Raw genomic sequence first — 18601 nt, 5'->3', positions numbered from 1 at the left:
AGAGACATACTCATATGGGAATACCCCCTTCCGAGTTAACAGCTCGAACTGTTCATCTACAGGGAACCGTTTCCTGGTCTCATTAAGGCAATCTTTAGGAAGGGATTCAGCCAACTTTGATAAACTAGATGGGAGAAATCTCAAACTATCCAGGAAACGAAGTTTTAGTACTCCACGGTTGGCTTTTTTAAAGGGAACGTACTTTGTGAAACTAATGTACTTTTCCTCGGAAGTGGGGATTACTGAAATTTCACCGGCATCACTGTCAAGTTCTGGTATGATAAAGTGAGAGTCGTACGAGAGATTGTGAAAGTAGCAATTTATGGTGTTTTGCTCGTGAAACTTAAGGTTGCACGAGTTGTGGGCAGCACCTCGGAACTTATAGGGAGCGGAATGCATGTGGTCCCTAACCTTGAGGTCTTCGTTTGTAAACACTTTACCACAAATGTGGCAATGCGTTGCTGCCTGAAACGAAGCATCTTCATCAGGGGAGAGTTGCGGAGTCATTTGCCTGTCACCATACAAGATGTCGCCAATGTGCAAAACGTCTTTTCTTATGGATTTGACAAAATGTTTTGCAGCATCGTGACCTCTGTACTGGCGGATTTGCGTAAATACACCCTCAGAGTCTTTAACAAGGTAGCAATAGGAGTACGGGACATGTGTGTGGGTAATAGGGGAATCTGATTGGGGGTCTTGTTCATTAGGTTTGAGATAAGCCTCAAAGTCGGCGTAGATCACGAACCGCTTTTTCTGGCTTCTCTCAGGGTTTTTGAAGGAGATTTCCTTGTCAGAGGAAAGGTCCAGGCGCAAAGGTTTTTTAAAACTACAGAACCGTTCATGTTCATCCAGTCTCTGCTGACCACTAAGCCCTAACTTGTTAGGCGTGTCTTGAAAAAACGCAAAACACTTTTTACACGTATAAATCTTACGATCGTGTTTTGTCAATTGACTATGGACTAGCTGATTGAAATCATTAATATAAACATAATGGGTATCTTTATTTTTATTGGACAACAAAAGTAAATCTCTGTGATCCTCAAGTTCGTGGTCACAGACTTTTAGAGGGTACACAAGACCCTCATCGTCCAAACCGAAGACATTAATTGAAATATTGTTGACCTTTTCAAAGATGTGGATATCTTTTAACTTTACCGGGAAATTAATGCATTGCCAATTGTACTTTTCAAACAAATCTTGCGCGAAACTATTGGGATTTGTAGCGTCCCTATGAGTAACAAATTTAGCAAGCAGTGAATACTTAAAACAAAATTCATTACTGTTCCTGGTGTTGATGACACCTTTGTACCTCTTAGGTAACGGAATGTAACCGGATCCTCCCCTGAGTGGAACGTATCGATTAACCCTAACTTCGAATTTTGTGACTTTCAGAAATGTCCAACCTGACCCTTTCATGTCGCACTCTTCTTTCTCATGAAGGAGTTTAGCGAACACGTCAGAGCAGAATTGTTCAATGTCTGAAGTCTGCAGGAGAGGAGAATTTACAGTTTTGAAATTTTTACGGCATGTTTCTCCATGAATGTTTTCAAATTCACATTCCATGAAAATGTTAATCTTTACGGCATCATACATTTCCAGGACTTTAGCTAACAGTGTTGCCAGATGTTCAAAAATAAATGTAAAGAACAGCGGAAGCGTAAACTTACGGCCGAAGCTCTTGCGCAGCTCGTAAGTCCGCAGCCGAGACTGGAAGGCCTTCTCAGTATTCACAAAGCCCGGAACCTCGTCGTCCCCGCCGTTTGAAGCTGACGGCAGCTTCGAAGTGATGCTTGTTGAAATATTCTGCTGCCGCTGCTGCAAGACAGGACACGAGAATTCCAGATGCCTTGTGAGACTAGATTTCCTCATGAAGGACCTTCCACAGTGGTCACATGTTACCGGATCTGAAACAGTAGAAAAAAGAGTATTAGTAAAATCCTATGAGTAATTGAAAGTTTGTAGTTTCGGTTAAACGCATTAATACTTTTCTCCTTCTATATAAAACATAAAAAAATAATAAAAATAAAAAAATAAAAAAAATAAAAAATAAAATAGTTCAGTGGTACGTTTTGTTAATTCTGGATAGTTAAATAGTTGTCAATCAGTTAGTAAATATTTCAATAGAAATACTTTATAGACAGTTGTAAATAAATACAAAATTTATCAAGTATTGAAAAACAAAACAAAAGGAAAGAAACAAGTATTTAGAGATATTGTTATGACGATCTTTCAAAGTAATAAAAGAAGAAAAAAACAATGCTTGATTTTGTAGTTAATTACAATTTTTATTTATTACTTTTAAAACTTCGTAAAGGGTTTAGTTTAAACATATACATTTTATATATTAATTTTTTTTTACTCTTTAATTTGCTTACTTTCAATACATAATAGATAGATATTAAATTACCAATAGTGCCATGGGTCTTCATGTGAGCAACAAGGTTTCTCCTATGGTTGAATGACTTGCCACAGTCGTCACACTTGTAGCATGTTGATGGAGTATGGGACCCAGACGAAGTTGAAGGAGTCTCTCCTGCCGCACATTCTTCACCAGCTCTAGAAGTGCTGGGCAGACACTCGTCCTCAGCTACGCCTGAGTCTAGCTTCATACGTTCTAAAACATAATTTCCCCAGAAATGAAATAAAACAGAATAACTATAGTTGTTTACAATGTGTTCATATCATGAGAGTTTGTGTTTCAGAGACATGTTATTTACTCATTGTTTTTTCATTGTCACATCCTAATCATTTAGCACTAAACTTTGCTGAATTACACATACTATGTTGTGGAATTAAGAGCCTGTTAATTCAGAACCAACCCTTTATATTCATGGTTTGAGGCAATTTCTGTTTAGATTGATTTACGGTTACTTAAATTCCCAAAACATTACTATATTTTTATTCAGTATATTATAGAACCGTTTGTAAGGTAAACAGTAAGGTGGAGAATATATGAATGAACAATTTACTTTGTTATATTATGTTGTACGTATGTAAAAATCAAAATAAAAATAAAACATCAGTGTTAATAGAATGGTTAGACAAATGTTCTAGAATAATATGTCGTTGGTTCTTACTTGAGTGGAGGGTAATGTGACGCTGAAGATTGCGTCGAGACTGGAAGTCTTTGCCACACTCATTACACTCAAAGGTATCACCATCTCCATGGACACTCGACACATGACGGGATAAGTTGTGTTTTAGGGTAAAACTGGCATTACAAACACTGCACTGAAACGCCATCTGTAACACGCATTTAAAAACATATTAGAAAGCTTTAGTTTATATTGCGTTATAGAGATAAAGAGATCTTAATAAAAGTTTATTAAACTTTAGAAATGTACAAGTTGACAAACTTTTTTTATTTTACGCTAACTCAAAGCCAAATTTTATTTCAACAGAGAGCTTTATATTATAGGCTAACAAATATGATAAGAAACAGAACCTACTGAATGAAAGGTTTTATCATATTAGTAAACTTATGTAATAAAACGAAGAAGAAAAAAATTGATAATTGAAGTATTTGGTCGTCTTACATGAAGATTGACTTCAAACCGTTTTTATACAAATGTTTCATTATAAAAAAAATTATTCTTACTCATAAACTTAACATCGAATCAGGAAAATGAAAAATCTATGTAACTTTCATATTAATAATAAATAGCGCGCTTGTATGTGTGTGTGTGTGTGTGTGTACTACAAACTATAGAGAGAATTACATGGGGATAAATACAAGCGATGTTACGTTGTTAACTCTTACCTTAAATAGTGTTGTATAGTTCTAGGAGGTCTAGCAGGTCTAGCAGATGTAGCAGGTCTAGTAGGTCTGGTTGTCCGTACTAGAGCGCGCAAACGAATGACTGAACAAGTCAGGTTGAGAGAAGCGCGCTTGTGTTGTAAGGGAGGGGGTGGCTCTGACAACACCTAAGTGGTGAATTCTGTCTCGTAGGGGGTGGAGGGGGCGGGGTTGGAATAACGAGGAGGGAAATTCAAATTTAAATGTTCAAGTCCCAATACACATACAATTAATAGCAAAATGATACAAATTGACAAAGAGTTCAATTCACACAACACTATATACATATATTTACAAAAGGTTATTTCACAACACTTGTTACTATTATTACTCCCTAACAACCCTAAGTCTTTTTACAAAACAATACACACGGTAGTCGTGCATCATATCATCATCAGAGTCTGACTCTGGATGGTGATAATTGGTCTGTACAACACAATCCTCCTTTTCAAGAATTTCAAATAGGGGACGATGCAAACAAATACAGCAATAATTCTCCTCTTTCCACAACACGTTGTAGAGGACCACGTCCGAATCAAGGACATCGTGGTCAGTGTCTCTCGAATATTGCCAATCATCGGCATCAACCCCCCACATGCGTTTGATGTCCCCACGGTTGTATGAACAATGCTTCCTAAAACAGGACTCACACATCCTATAGCTTCCCCTAGGATTACTACAAAAGTAGAACTTATACACTACATGACATTGCTCCGGGAGGAATTCTGGAATGCCAAGGTCCTCATCTGGATATCTCACAATCATCACAAACTCTTCTCGCGACAAGTTTTTCAAGTTGACGGAAGAATAATCAAAGTCTTCAGGTGGCGTCATTGGTGTTTGACTCCACCAAAGATCATGAGCCCAAGACCGTAAATACTGTTTAACGCTTAGCGGTAAAGGTAACTCCTCAATCACCGACGCATCATTCAACGAAACACAAAACTTCACCGCAGATAGCTCCCACAACGCACTAACACCAGTCGAACTCATTGTCGGATCGGAGAGGTACTTCGCGTATGACACGGAACTTGTAGCGAGTGGCTTACGAAGAGCTTATATAGCGCTTATATAGGTGTGGTGTGAAATTATATTTAGGCTATGGCAGTTGTGAATGAGTTTTACTCTGTAACTAATGTCTTAACCCTGTCTACATAATATAATTGGTAATTTAGCCTACGTTTACTTGTTTAATAAATTTAGTTTACTTAAAAAAGGTTTATAACAAATAACACCACGATAAGTAATAACTGTTACAACAACATAATATAATATGCGGCTTTAATAACCCTAGCTTACTTAGTTACAAATTGATCATATAACACAAGAGTGATAGCAATATTCCAAAAATCTAGTGGACCACTATTTCCACCCGGTTAACTTAGCGATTATAATCACACGAACGTTATTTTATAAAAATTTTTGATATTATGCGGCTTTAATAACCCTAGCTTACTTAGTTACAAATTGATCATGTAACACAAGAGTGATAGCGATATTCCAGAAATCTAGTGGACCACTATTTCCACCCGGTTATCTTAGCGATTATAATTACACGAACGTTATTTTATAAACATTTTTGATATTATGCGGCTTTAATAACCCTAGCTTACTTAGTTACAAATTGATCATGTAACACAAGAGTGATAGCAATATTCCAGAAATCTAGTGGACCACTATTTCCACCCGGTAAACTTAGCGATTGTAACACAATTACATTCTAGTAAATTATACAGTGATCCCAACGATTAAAACTATATCTATTTTAGGTAATTGTAGTAGGTAGTTTTTGTTTAAAACCATAAGATATTTTCAACTAATAAGTGGACAAAGTTTAGAGCAAAATTAAAACAGATTGGGTAACTAATTATCAAAGTAGTTTAAAAGACCCTCATTATTACCATAAAATTTAAGATTACACCAACGGATTTACACTATTTCAGTCCAGTGAAATTATGCTCCCTAACGGATTAGGAAATTCTAGCAACCATTGTTAGCAGCTTTCACGCCTGTCAGCTTAATCACCAGATTCTCAAAGTGTGACTTACTCAGAATAGTCAAGTGAAACTATGATTCCTAGCGGATTAGGAATTGCCAGCCATCCATTGTTAGCAGCTTTCACGTGCATCAGTGAGGTCACCAGGTTCCAAAATCGTGACTTAGTCTAAATAACTATTCTATTAATCCATCCAGGCAGGGTGGGAATAACCCTTAGTACCATATGTAAATATTAATTTCAACTTCCATTAGCGAAATATAACCCACAACAGAATATTCTACTTGTAGTCTACACGTTACATATGTACCGAACATCAAAATATGATAGTCCAATGCCATTAAGTATTTTTTTTTCTCAATATATTTATATATTTTTATTTATTTGAAAAGAAAAAATTAATCCAATTAATTTGGAGAGGTATTGTATGTTTGACCGTGGCAGATGGGTTAAACAAGAAAAGTGGGGTTGGCCGAAGGTCAATCCCACTTTTCTTGTTTATCCCATCTGCACAGGGCAAACATACAATACTCATCTACTAACAAATTTACACAGGTCATAACCATGGATGTATAATACTCATAAATGTATTCATATTTAGCTTTGCACACAGCTGTCTTATTCAAGTGCTAAGTTATTAAGGATGAGTTTAACAGTAAGTGCGTTAATCCTTCGGTAATAATACCATCATACCCATAGCAGTGAAAAAATAAATCGTCCAACTGGTCGTAATTATTTAAAGTTAGTAAAATCAAGATCCCAAGTATTTCTGTATATCCTTAATAAGTTACTTTGTTAAATTGTCTTGTATGTGTGGAAGCTATATGTCTTCTTCTCGACATTAGCTTCTTTTAGCTTCCAAATAGCCAACTTTTATTGCTTCATATTTCTCCTCTAATAAGCGAAACTATTTAATTATAACTATTTATATATGTTTTTCTAGTATTCGTGTGTTTTACGTAAATTATAAAATAGTACGTAAATGGAAATATACGGCATTATTACCAAAGCTGCATTCATAGGTAACAATATAAATTAACAGTTTTGAGTTGCAACCAAATAATTGTAAATCGTAAAGAATTTAGATCGTATCAGATTTTTTTCTTGAATCATAGAAGGTTATAGGCCTACCAACTACAGTTCTTAATCTACTAACCAGGTCCTTTGCAGAAGATCCCAGCATTTCTTTAAACATTTTATAACACCTCAGACACATGTAAACCATTGTAGGACGATTTTTTAATGTAAAAATGAACTGTAGTTAGCCTATTTAACCTAACCCAATCTGAAAAGATACAGTGACGTCCTTTGATAAACTTTCCGTGCGCAGTTAACTGATAATCAACAGTCACTCTTGTCCAGTTGTTATAGGATGTACCGGGTTAGATTGGCCAATGTAGTCGTGCTACTATGATGTTGCCTATAGATTCAAATTTTGTCACCTTAATGTGCGGGGATTTCATGTAAAAGGCTCCAATTTATTATTTTAACCAGTTGTTTGTATTTAGTGCCTTCCATGCTTCCATGGGATAAGTGTAAATAGGGGTTGTTTCACACATAGAAATGTTTACACCGGAGTTTGCATCCCTTGTTTTAAACAAAAGTTTGGATTAATCCGATAAATCAAAAAAAGGATTTTCAGTGTTTACAACAGAAATTATGATGCTTAGAAACAGTCGGTAACGTAGACTATGTTTACAGGACTTGTTTCAAGCTGTGTTTATAGGTACTGAAGATTATACCAAATGTTTAAATGCCATTTATCTTTTCTATGAAAATGGCTGTGAACAACAGTTTTCAACATTTCATTTTCGATTTAAACGTGGTGTAAATGGGACATAAGAAGTTTTTTTGAAAAGTACTAACTGAATAGTTATACAGTACTAGGAAAATTTTGTTTTTACGTTTTTATAATAAACATTTATACTTTTACGCATTTTATTTATACAAGAGATTCTAGTAAAGGAGCCATTATTGTTATTATGCCGGACAATATCGATCAACTTAAAACTCACGCAACTTTCGGTGAAGTTAGCTGCTATAGCGCGTATTGTGAAATGGACCCTAGTCAATGTTATTACACCCCCGACCGAATGGAAGTATCAAATTTATAAAGACGGCCCGCAATCCGCTTATACTACAATGGCAATGCTGCTGGAGGGGCTAACGTTTATTTAATCACACAAATAGCACAGCAGGATATCGCCGAGGGAAGGACCTAGGTCCTGAAGGACTTGGGTGAGCTAATCCTGCTACAATAACCAGGACTAATTGGTCTAAAACACTTCCGTTGTGGCAGGAAGTACTCGTCCTTTGTGTTTTGGTTTGGGCTTCAAATTTGTCACAATGTTGTCAAGATTTACGGAGAAAGGATTTCGTTCAGTAGTTGTGTCTGTCAAAAGTCTAGAACGCGTTGAGGCTTTTGAGTGGGTATTGTGGATGTTATTGATGGAAACAGTGGATTTGTAAGACTTTGAAATATTTATTTTTGTCTTGTACCAAAACATGGGGTATTTTAATAAATCCCGGTTGGAAATATTTATAAGCTCTCGCCCACGGGGTCTCAGTTACAGCATAGAACCGAAACTAATCAATTACTAATTAAAATGTACAAGATTCAGGTGCTGCTCCCAAACAAATTTTCGGAGCAGTGACATTTTGTAAATTATTCACTCTAAAAAAATCACTAATATAAATTAATATTTAGTTAATATAAATTATATTAACCCTAGTTTGTACAAAATGCTTTTCGAAATACAGTACAACATTTAAAAACATCAATTCTTGCAGCTTTGAAGGATTGTACAGGGTGTTTTTTTTTAACACAACCCAAATAGTTACAACTACCATGATACACTTTTTTAACAACAAATCCAGCTCATGTAATGTTATCCCTGTATTCTTTATATCATTGCCAACCAACTAAAATATGCATAGTTCCAGTATCTATGAGGTGTAGTATTATTGATAATTTATTGTAAATAATACGTAATTTGGGGGTTTTAGCATGCTCAAATAGAGCTTGCAAAAATGCCAAGTTGAGACTCAGCAATATATTCCCAATAACAATAAAAATTATAGATAACTATTCACCAATGCATATCGGCTGACTGGCAATGAAATGAAGAATACAGTGATATCAACATTTTAGCTTGTTTTGTCATTAAACAGTGTGTAATGACAGTACTTGTGGTTTGGGCTGCATTATAAAATCCTGTATATGTTACAGGCAATGAAGCAATGTATATCAGGTATTCTATATAGGTAATGAGTAGGCATTCTATACATTACCCGGAATGAATCGGGCAAAGTAAACACCTGGCCATTCTAGTAAAGTCTAAAATACGCTGTTGTAGGTTTTTGAGACTTTAGTTTTCTTTGTTCGATTAACTAATCTAGTTCAATGTAAACAAACCCAAGCAAGTTATTTCATCATCCTGAAGGACCTTTTTATATTTGACGATTTTTTTTCGCATTCGCCAATACAGCCTAAAATAAACAAACCTTGACTAGCCTAACCATGACATATGATTTCAATGTTACGAAATAATTGGTTTCTCTTAACACAAATCATTACGCGAATGCCCAGGTATTATACACAATGCCTAGTCTAAGTTTATAAAACCCTGCTATTATTATTTTACTTCATACTTTGCCAGTAACATAAGCAGTCGTCCAAACAGTACTGTAGAGATGAAATTAAATCAAACTTTACTTTAACTAAAAATAAAACCATGTTTTGAAAGCTATTTTACTAAATATTATACCACAGACTATAGAGTAAACATTACATATTCTATAGTCTGTGATTATACAATCAACGATTCATTAAAACTATGTATAATCTTAAATAAAACATACACCATTGGCTAGTCCATGGTATCTATTATATTATTAAAGTGATACAACCAAATTTTATGTAAATGGTTAAGATAATTTACCAAATAAAAATATAGGCATATGGCACATCAAAATGAAGCTTAGATTGTGTAGATTTGCCGAAAAGTATTGATATGGACGAATTTCCTAAGGGCTCTGCCCCACAGGCTGATTTCCAAAGGGCTACGCCTGGCATGCTTCCAATGTTTAAATGATTTAATTTAATTTAGTTAATGAAACAGCTGGTCAGTACAAGGAACTGGTGTTTATTTATTTACTCGAAAAATATGTTTGTGACGCTTTAAGTAGATTGAGGAGGGTTATGTTTGGTTTTAAAGTGTGGTTGTATACGTTTTGTAAAGTATTGCTCAAAGTTTCATTATTTTAATTTATGTAGTAAGCTACATGTGAAGAGGCTTAACTAAAATTTAAGAATTATGGTAAAACATGTCATTCATGAAGCATCAATATGAAGCATTTGATGCTATTGCTACACTAAGGTATGTTGTCATATTCTTATGGATCTATTAACATCAAAAGTAGGGGTTCGAAAGTAAGTAGGTTTACGCCTTTTAAATCAGTTTATATTTTAAAACTAAGGCATAGAGTTGCTGTATTTTAAAACACACATCATTACCACTTTAATCGCTCTCGGTCACATTTTCTTCCCGTTGCAAAGCACGGGTATAGCAGCTTGTAATATCATAATATATAACTTCCATTAGATCACTCATGGAATGGTGTACACTGTTTTGTTACACTGCAGACACGGTTTTACCGACGGTTTAAGTGAAAACGAAAATTGTATATGTTTATTACTTGGTACCTTTAAATCGACGAAATACTATTTATATAGTACAGTATTGGATAGAGCAAAGAACGAAGTATTACCGATTCGCAAATCACACCTTTCGAATTACAAAACACAGAAATTATGTGTTTTTTTTCTCGACGAGTTTCCTTTTTTCCAATTCAAGACTAATGAAAATGAACAAAATATAATAGGACATAAGATTAGGCAATCAACTGATACGACAATGAATTTTATTCTTTGTCCAATTCCATTCCATATTGTATTTAGTATATTAGTATTTTTTTGTAGATTTTGGTTTCATGTAAAAACCTTATTGGCTCTTCTCTTTCATTTAAACTGTAGCCTATACACCAGGCAAGTAATTTAATTTGTTACCTCCGATAAGAGTTCAAAGTCTGTAAATGTTGTTCATGAGCATATACAAGTTTAAATTTATAGATGCCTTTGACCGTGATTAAGTGCAATAACTGGCTGCCAATCATTGTTCTTATACCCAAGAAGGATTAATGAGATATTTGGTATATTTAAATATTTTTGATTATACACTCGCTTGGTGACATATTGAAACTGACAATCAAAATTTCCACTTTTTTATTCTGGAAACTACACCTCAAATTTCGACGACCAACAATAATATGGCTTGTTATAAATGTACATAAATTCAAATACTTAATAAATCAATTCTATCAAATTCTGTTAAAAATGTGAATCAGTGTCATAAACAACTACATTTTAATATTCAAAAGTATAACTAGGGTAATGTTTAATTTATTTTTTGTTAGTTTATTACCGTAGTAAGTTGCTTAAAGATTTAGTAATAAAAATTACAATAACTTAGCAATGATTAACTCTTTCAAAACTTTTGAAAGGCATTTTTTATTTACGCTGGATATTGTGAAAACGTAGATGTCTCAAAATATCTCATATTTTATGAACTGTTAATCAAATTTAAAGACATCTTTTTCATATTAATTGCAAGAATATTTTCATTTATTATAAATTCGTTCAACATGATATTTAATAACGCTTGCCAGAAAGAAATTCGAACAATTAAATTTGTATGTGTTGTAGTTTTTGAATGAATAATGGTGTGCGCAACTAAACTCATTGTTAACGTCAACAACTCTGCTGTTGTCGTTAACTAAAACAAGTGTTAGTAATTAGTTGAGAAATTGTTATGAAACTTGGTTACGTATATGCTGTGGTACTAACGTCAAATACATGTAATTAGTACAGTATTTAATATTTTACCTATTTTGTGCTTTGTTTTTTGCTATATAACATTCAAAAATTTAAAACTACTAAATATGTTCAAATTTCACAATTTTACTTTCTGGTCAGGTAACTTTAGACGACGAGGGTATCTATAATGCTCATGGTTTGTGATATTAGTTAACGAATTTGTTTTAAATTTATTATTTAGAATTTTTCAATCTGGTAGGGATTTTGTTACTGATTCACGTTTGTTGTGAAAAAATACTTGGTGTTCAAATGTAAAATAATTTGCCACATAAATGTATCCCGTTCGTCCACCCAAAGTATACAGTTTTGGTTTAACAAATGGTGTACGTATTATATATTAGACATAAAACTAAATTTTATTCAACGTTCTGCCAAAACACGTATACCGGCACATGTCTATACCGGTACATATAATTTTGACATTTGTCATGTTCTTACAACATTATTTACTAACTGCTTGGTAATATTCATTTTGAGTATTGTACGTAGAATTCTCACACATGAGCAAAATATGAAATATGTTAACGTTACCGTTTCGTGTCCGATCGTGTTTAATTGCGTTGGTGTCGATTATTTTTTTTCTTTTTTATGGTAGCCTACATATTTCTTTGGTAATAACTCAAGAAGTATCAATTTACCAAATAAGCATACTGAGGTCTTAAGTGGTAAAAGTTTTGTCATTTTTAAAATAGCAAGGAGCAAATTATAAAAGACAACTTTTTAAAGCTGTAAACAGAGCCAATTTCTTGAAGAAATCCATACAGATTTTCTGTAGTGATAATCCGCTGTTGTATTATGTTCTCTTGGCAGGAAAAGAATTATTAATTGCCAAAGTATTAATTTTACTGACTAACTATTATTAAAACTATAAATCACTTTAGGTAATCTAATCAATTATGTTTTTAAAATGCAATAATATCTCACACATTTCGACTGTTTCTTGTAGTAGCAAACATATATAATAATCATTATAATATAACAATTTGTACTTTAAGTTTGGCCAACGTGTAGGACTGCCTAAATTGATTACTCCACCATTATGTTAATGTAATTTACATTTTCAAATTGTACGTAGGATCCAATTCCATGAAACATTGCAGAAAACAGAAAACTAAGTTCATAAAAAAATAAAAATTTTAATAATAAGAGTACCTAATTTCGAGAATTCATTCAATAGACTTGTTGGTTAGAACAAATTTACTTCCGCTTTACAAAATACACCAAATTTAAACACCATAAACATTTACTTACAACGTCCGTTGATAGTTTTATTAGTTTGGAAACATACATTTTTTACCGTGTTTACCAATTGCAATTTCGTTTGAGAAAAGATGTGCACTTTACCTATAATAGTTTTAGTATCTGTCAAGCACATGGATATTGTTTGATGATTTCCCAAATATCATGCTCATATAGAATGCAATAGAAAAGTCTATTAAAACACTGGTTTTCTTTGGAAAAAAGGGGTTGAGAAAACTTTATATGCACAACATCATATGAATTTTCAAATATTTTATTACATGTAATTTTAAATTTACAATAATTTAACAAATACAAAATAAGATACATATTCTATACATCTCATTTATACTTAAATAATGTTTATACAAAAGGTAAATAAATAATAATATTTCTTATTTACATATTTACATTATAAATTTAATTTATTACAGCACCAATTGATTTTTGATTAATTTACATTACTTTCATAAAAAATAAGTTAACTAACATGATCAAGAACAGTTAATTGAATCTGATACTTATGGGGCATATTTAAATGATGTTTTTTTTAATGAGGTTTTTTAAATAATTCAACAGTACGATTGGGGATTTAAAATTCTAAATGCAGGGCAAAAGTAAAATAAATAAAACAAAATGACATTACCTGTTAGAATGCCATTGAAATCAATATGAATTAAAATCCAATAGTTATATTGTACCCAGGTCAATACATATTTTTAATATACTGTAATAATTTTAATTAATGTTGAGCTAAACGAAATTGGAACAGTTTTAAGCGATTAGTTTTTTTTATTATAATTAATTGTAAAAAAATACTCTGGGATACAATAATTATTTTAGTAAATGACGGGATAGTTTTACCAACTTACCAATTATCAATATTTTTGGCCGTGACGTTATCGAAGTTACCTTAAAGAGATCAATTTTGCAGATTGTAACAAATTATATGCGCTCGCATATATGGTTTTTTATAAGAATCGGAAACAATATAAGTAAGTCCATCGGAACTGTAGTACTATTATTATGTCATGTGTTAATTTAATTCGTGTTTATAATGGAAGAGTTGTTTATTAGCATTAGTATGATTGTATGGTCTTTAATTTGGTAATTTCCCGTTTCTACTTAAATTTTGAGAATGAGAATATTCTACCGATTGAAAAATGCCCAGTAATTGAATAATATGTAGTGTAATTATTGTATGACAATTCCTAATCAAAGCAGATTATTGTAGGCCTATACCGAAAATGTGCTAGATGACATGGGTTCTACAAATCATTATTATGTTGTTTAGTATTATGTTGAGCTATAAGTTAAATACCAATTTGTCCCGGTTCTCACCAGAAAACCGAAAATGTTGTGATGCTACTGTTCGTTTTAAGTCTGCGAATGAAAATTATAGTAATAATTTAACAAACCTTTATTACCTAATTTTAGTTAGATTATTTCACCGATTGAATGCGGTGTAGGTTGTTTTAACTTTTAAGCTAAAATTTAACATTTCCGATTATCTTTTAGTAACTAAACAGGTTCATAGATCATCTAAAAAAACGCATGCTTAAAAATGAAATAATGTAAATTAAAAACAAATAAAATTCTGTTTCAATAAAATTTTAGGAAAAATCTACGGAATTAAATCATTAATAGAAAATTATAATCGTAATTTATAGCACTTTACATGAAAACATTTGTTGTTAGGTAACTCTTTTTGTTTTAAATATTATAAAGAATGTGATAATTTTGTGTTTAGCCCTCATATCTTGTGGTATATCACACAGCTATTATTAAAATTATAGGTTATATTACATATGAAACATTAAAGCTGTACATACAATGTGCATGAGGTCACACCTAGGCAGCGCTGTCGTCGTGGTCCGGGGGAGGACTCCTACCTTGCTGAAGACTTTGGAGAGCCTGTATCCTCCTCGCTTGATGCTGGACGGCGAGCTGCTCGTAGTAGCGGGCGACCTCGGGCAGTCCAGGGTGTCGGTAGGCCCAGGGGGCCGGTGGGGTCCCAGGGGTCGTGGGGGTAGAGGTTGCAGAAGTCGGTGGAGTCTTCTCTCTGGGGTTCTCGGAGGAGACGACATCGATGTCTTCCTCGTCGCTGCTGTACGGTGTGATGGTCAACCTCTTGCGGATGGCTGGCTGTAGGTCGTCGTCGGGGGCTAGAAGGGAGGCGACGTCAAACTGTCTCTTCCTCGACAGGTTGGTGGGTAAGGTAGGGAACACCAAGGGTGTGACTGGCGGCCACAGACTGGTAGGCGGAGGAGTCATCGTCATAGGAGGTGGTGAAGGAGAGTCGTTTCCATCGTCGTCCACAGCTAAACCCATGTGTTTCCTAACCTTCCTCTGGGCTTTTCTTCTTCTAAAGTCTCCCTTCTTGAAGTCCTCCACGTTCGCCGGGTGGATCGCCCAGTAGTGTCCTTTCCCGTTGGCGCTTCTCCCGGCCTTGATGAAGCAGTCGTTCAGTGACAGATTGTGTCTGATGGAGTTCCTCCAGCCTGGTCCTCTGGTGCGGAAGTACGGGTAGTTGTCGAGGATGTATTGGTAGATGTCGGAGAGTACCAGCTTGGCTTCTGGAGAGCTGAGGATTGCCATCGCGATGAGCCCGATGTAGCTGTGCTGCGGCTTGGGCTCCTCTGGCTGGAGGATGCGGTGGTTGAAGAGGCTCATGGAGAGCGCTAGTCTCGGATGGTAGGGCGTGTACCCTGGACACACAGGGAGCTGCATGCCGGGGAGATACTGCTGTGTGCGGAGACGTTCCGCTTGGACCGCGTAGTTGTAGAGTTGGAGACGGTACTGGTCTAGAGGTAGAAGCGTGTGAGGCTGCTGAGGCATGGTCACTGGGGTGGCTGACGTAGGGTCGTTCAGGAGGATCTTGATGTTGGTCACACCGTAGGGCAGTAGAGGCACGGGGCTAGCAGGAGGCGGAGAAGTCTCGTTGCTACACATCTCTAACACATCACGGCCAACACTTCCAGACTGGACTGTAGGGTCTACAAACACTGGGGTATTTGTCGTCAGTAATGGAAAATATTTGAACACAGTAGGGCTGGAGGAGGGGTGCCCGATGCAATGCTCCTATTGGTCCCCCGCGGAGGGAGGAGCCAAAACGACCTCCCCTCACTTCCCCCTCTCACTAAACTGGATATGTATTATAAACATTTGGATACTTCGTGCGTTTCGGTGATTCAGAGACCGCAATTTGAGGAGAATTTCGCAACTATTGATCCTACGACTTGAGGATTGGTTATTTCCTTCTGTTTTGCTCTGTAAACTTACTCCGATACAGTCTGCTTCTGAGGTGGCAACTTTCTTCAATCTGAAACAAACATTAAGTTTCTGAGCTACCGTCTTTAGACTTGTGACAACTCTTTAAAAACTGTTGGTTACCGCTTTATTTTAGTTACATATATTATTGTGAAGGATATAAAAGGTTCTGATGAATAGTTTGAATTATAAGTTTTTATTTTATCAAATGCAATGGCCATAATATATTAAAAATCACATTGATTTTCATAAACTACATATGGTAGCAAATCATCATTAATAATTTAATTACTTTTATTTTTTCATAAAAAAACTCATAAGTAATACAGTACTTCATAAAATACTTAGATTTGAATTAAATTAAAATGTAACAGTTACAAAAAAAGATCTTTTCATCACTCAGTATATTCGAAAATAGCCCGTTTCCATACAGCTGAGATCTTCGACATAAACATTACTTTCGCTACACAAACAATACTTTGCCTGACCTCAACAAAATTACAATCAGAAGAATTTTACACTAAAATTAATTGTACAGCCGTATTGAGTTTAGATTAGGAAAATGAATAGATTACGAAATAACAAATATTTTTAAAAGATTGATGAAGTAGTTTTTTCATCATGATAAAAAGTACTGTATCGTTCAATTACTCGCCACAAAAGTCCCATTTCGGGGCGAGATAGTGTTTTACATGAGAGTCGAGTAGTGATATTTAAACTATTTGCATTATGCGGGTTTCAATTTTAGACTCTAAATCCAAATAAATCACCCAAATGTGTTTGAGAGAGTTGGGGATGGTTTGAGAGAAATATTCTACGGATTTTTAATTGGTATTATAAAGGCTCACTTAAAGTGCCAATGACAAACAACATCAAAATACAACATTTTGCATCAACAATTACAAATGAACCATATTTACTCAATTTTGTACACATTATTAACATTATTCATTATTTCTTTGATATAATTTATATTATATATAATGACCTATGGAACTAATCAATAATTAAAAAAAAACACTCACACTGTTCACATTAAAACACTAAACACTACCAGCACAATGGACACAGAACCACAAAATGTAAAGCGTGAGCTATACAATAACATAATGACTACCAGACACCGTTTAGCAATAAATGATTCTATTAGGCCTACCGTGACTGTTACCAAGCATGAAAATGAAGAAGTCAATATGTTTTTAACAAAAACATTTAATTTGAATGTTCTGTAGTTTTACAAGATATTGGGGTTTGAAACTGTGAAGAACTACTTGAATACTTACTTACTTACTTACTATACCTTAGACCGTTAGACCTGTACGAATATATCGAAAATACACGCTTGATATGCCTTTCGTTAGAATAAATGTTCATTAAAAAAATACTAAACCCAAGTCAACGTCAAACATAAAATAAATTTAGGTCAATGAGTACTATGGTATGCTGCCACAAAAAAGAAGTAAAATTTTGTTTCGTAAAATTTTAGCAATGCATGTAATAAATAAGAGAAATTCTCAAAATATTAAGAAAATATAATTAATTTATTTATAAGAAAAGAAATCATTCTCCATAAGAATAACATGCGAGACGACGCTCATCTCAGTAACAAATCTAGTAAACATTGATTATACTAATAATCTGTATTTATAATATGAATAATTGCACCCAGATCCATTTTAAACTTATTCCCTAAGACTATGGTAATCGCTTCGTCCATATAAAATATTCGCTAGAGAACTCTACTATAATACATTTTTATGTTTGTATTTATAATATTTTAAAAAATTTAACGTTTCGCTGTACAATATCAGATTTGTCAGGTTTGTGTTATATTGGTAATTGCCAATATTACAGTGATGGAGTTATTGAAGAGTGTGAATGTTGAGTAGACCTAACTGCTTTTAACAAAACAACTGGTACCATAAATATTTTATAAGCATGGCCCATCAATGGGTGAAACCACCATATATTTCTGTAAGACAACAACGTACATCAGGCATATATTATTTACAAACGAATTTATTGCATTATAAAATATAACCATAATAAATACTGCACAGCGCACAGTGTACATGAAATACATCAAACAAGTCCTTTAACACTTTCAAACCAGTCTCATAACTTTTATTAGTTAGTTAAGAAATTAACAACAACAAAAAAATATTCTGACACAAAAAGAATTAAAATACGTGATTCACTGAAAAGGATGTTTTTATTTATATTTACGGATTCAGAGCCGGAAGGTTTATTTACAAAGGAGCAAATGATATTCTGAGGAGCGGCGTTGTTAATTCATGGTATAGGACGGGGTTTACTATTTTTATATTTTGACTCAATTGATAAGTGGTCCTTGTGATACTGCTTG

At 34.2% G+C, this 18601-nt stretch overlaps 1 protein-coding gene across 1 annotated transcript; it reads right to left on the bottom strand.

The window, feature by feature from the left end:
• Positions 1 to 14641: 14641 nt before the first annotated feature.
• LOC129004146 (fork head domain-containing protein FD5-like) lies at positions 14642 to 17285 on the bottom strand. The gene is made up of 2 exons (XM_054432585.1): positions 17262 to 17285; positions 14642 to 16288 (listed from the first exon to the last, which is right to left on the bottom strand). The coding sequence occupies exon 2, from the start codon at positions 15916 to 15918 to the stop codon at positions 14818 to 14820; it is 1101 nt and encodes a 366-aa protein (XP_054288560.1). The 5' UTR covers positions 15919 to 16288; positions 17262 to 17285; the 3' UTR covers positions 14642 to 14817.
• Positions 17286 to 18601: the final 1316 nt, after the last annotated feature.

Source organism: Macrosteles quadrilineatus, unplaced genomic scaffold (assembly GCF_028750875.1).
Source record: "Macrosteles quadrilineatus isolate MER2022 unplaced genomic scaffold, UCM_ALF_1.0 Scaffold_9__3_contigs__length_116548681, whole genome shotgun sequence".
Lineage (NCBI taxonomy): Eukaryota > Metazoa > Arthropoda > Insecta > Hemiptera > Cicadellidae > Macrosteles > Macrosteles quadrilineatus.
Note: the sequence above shows the minus strand (reverse complement) of the source record. Positions and strands in the feature narration are given on the sequence as shown.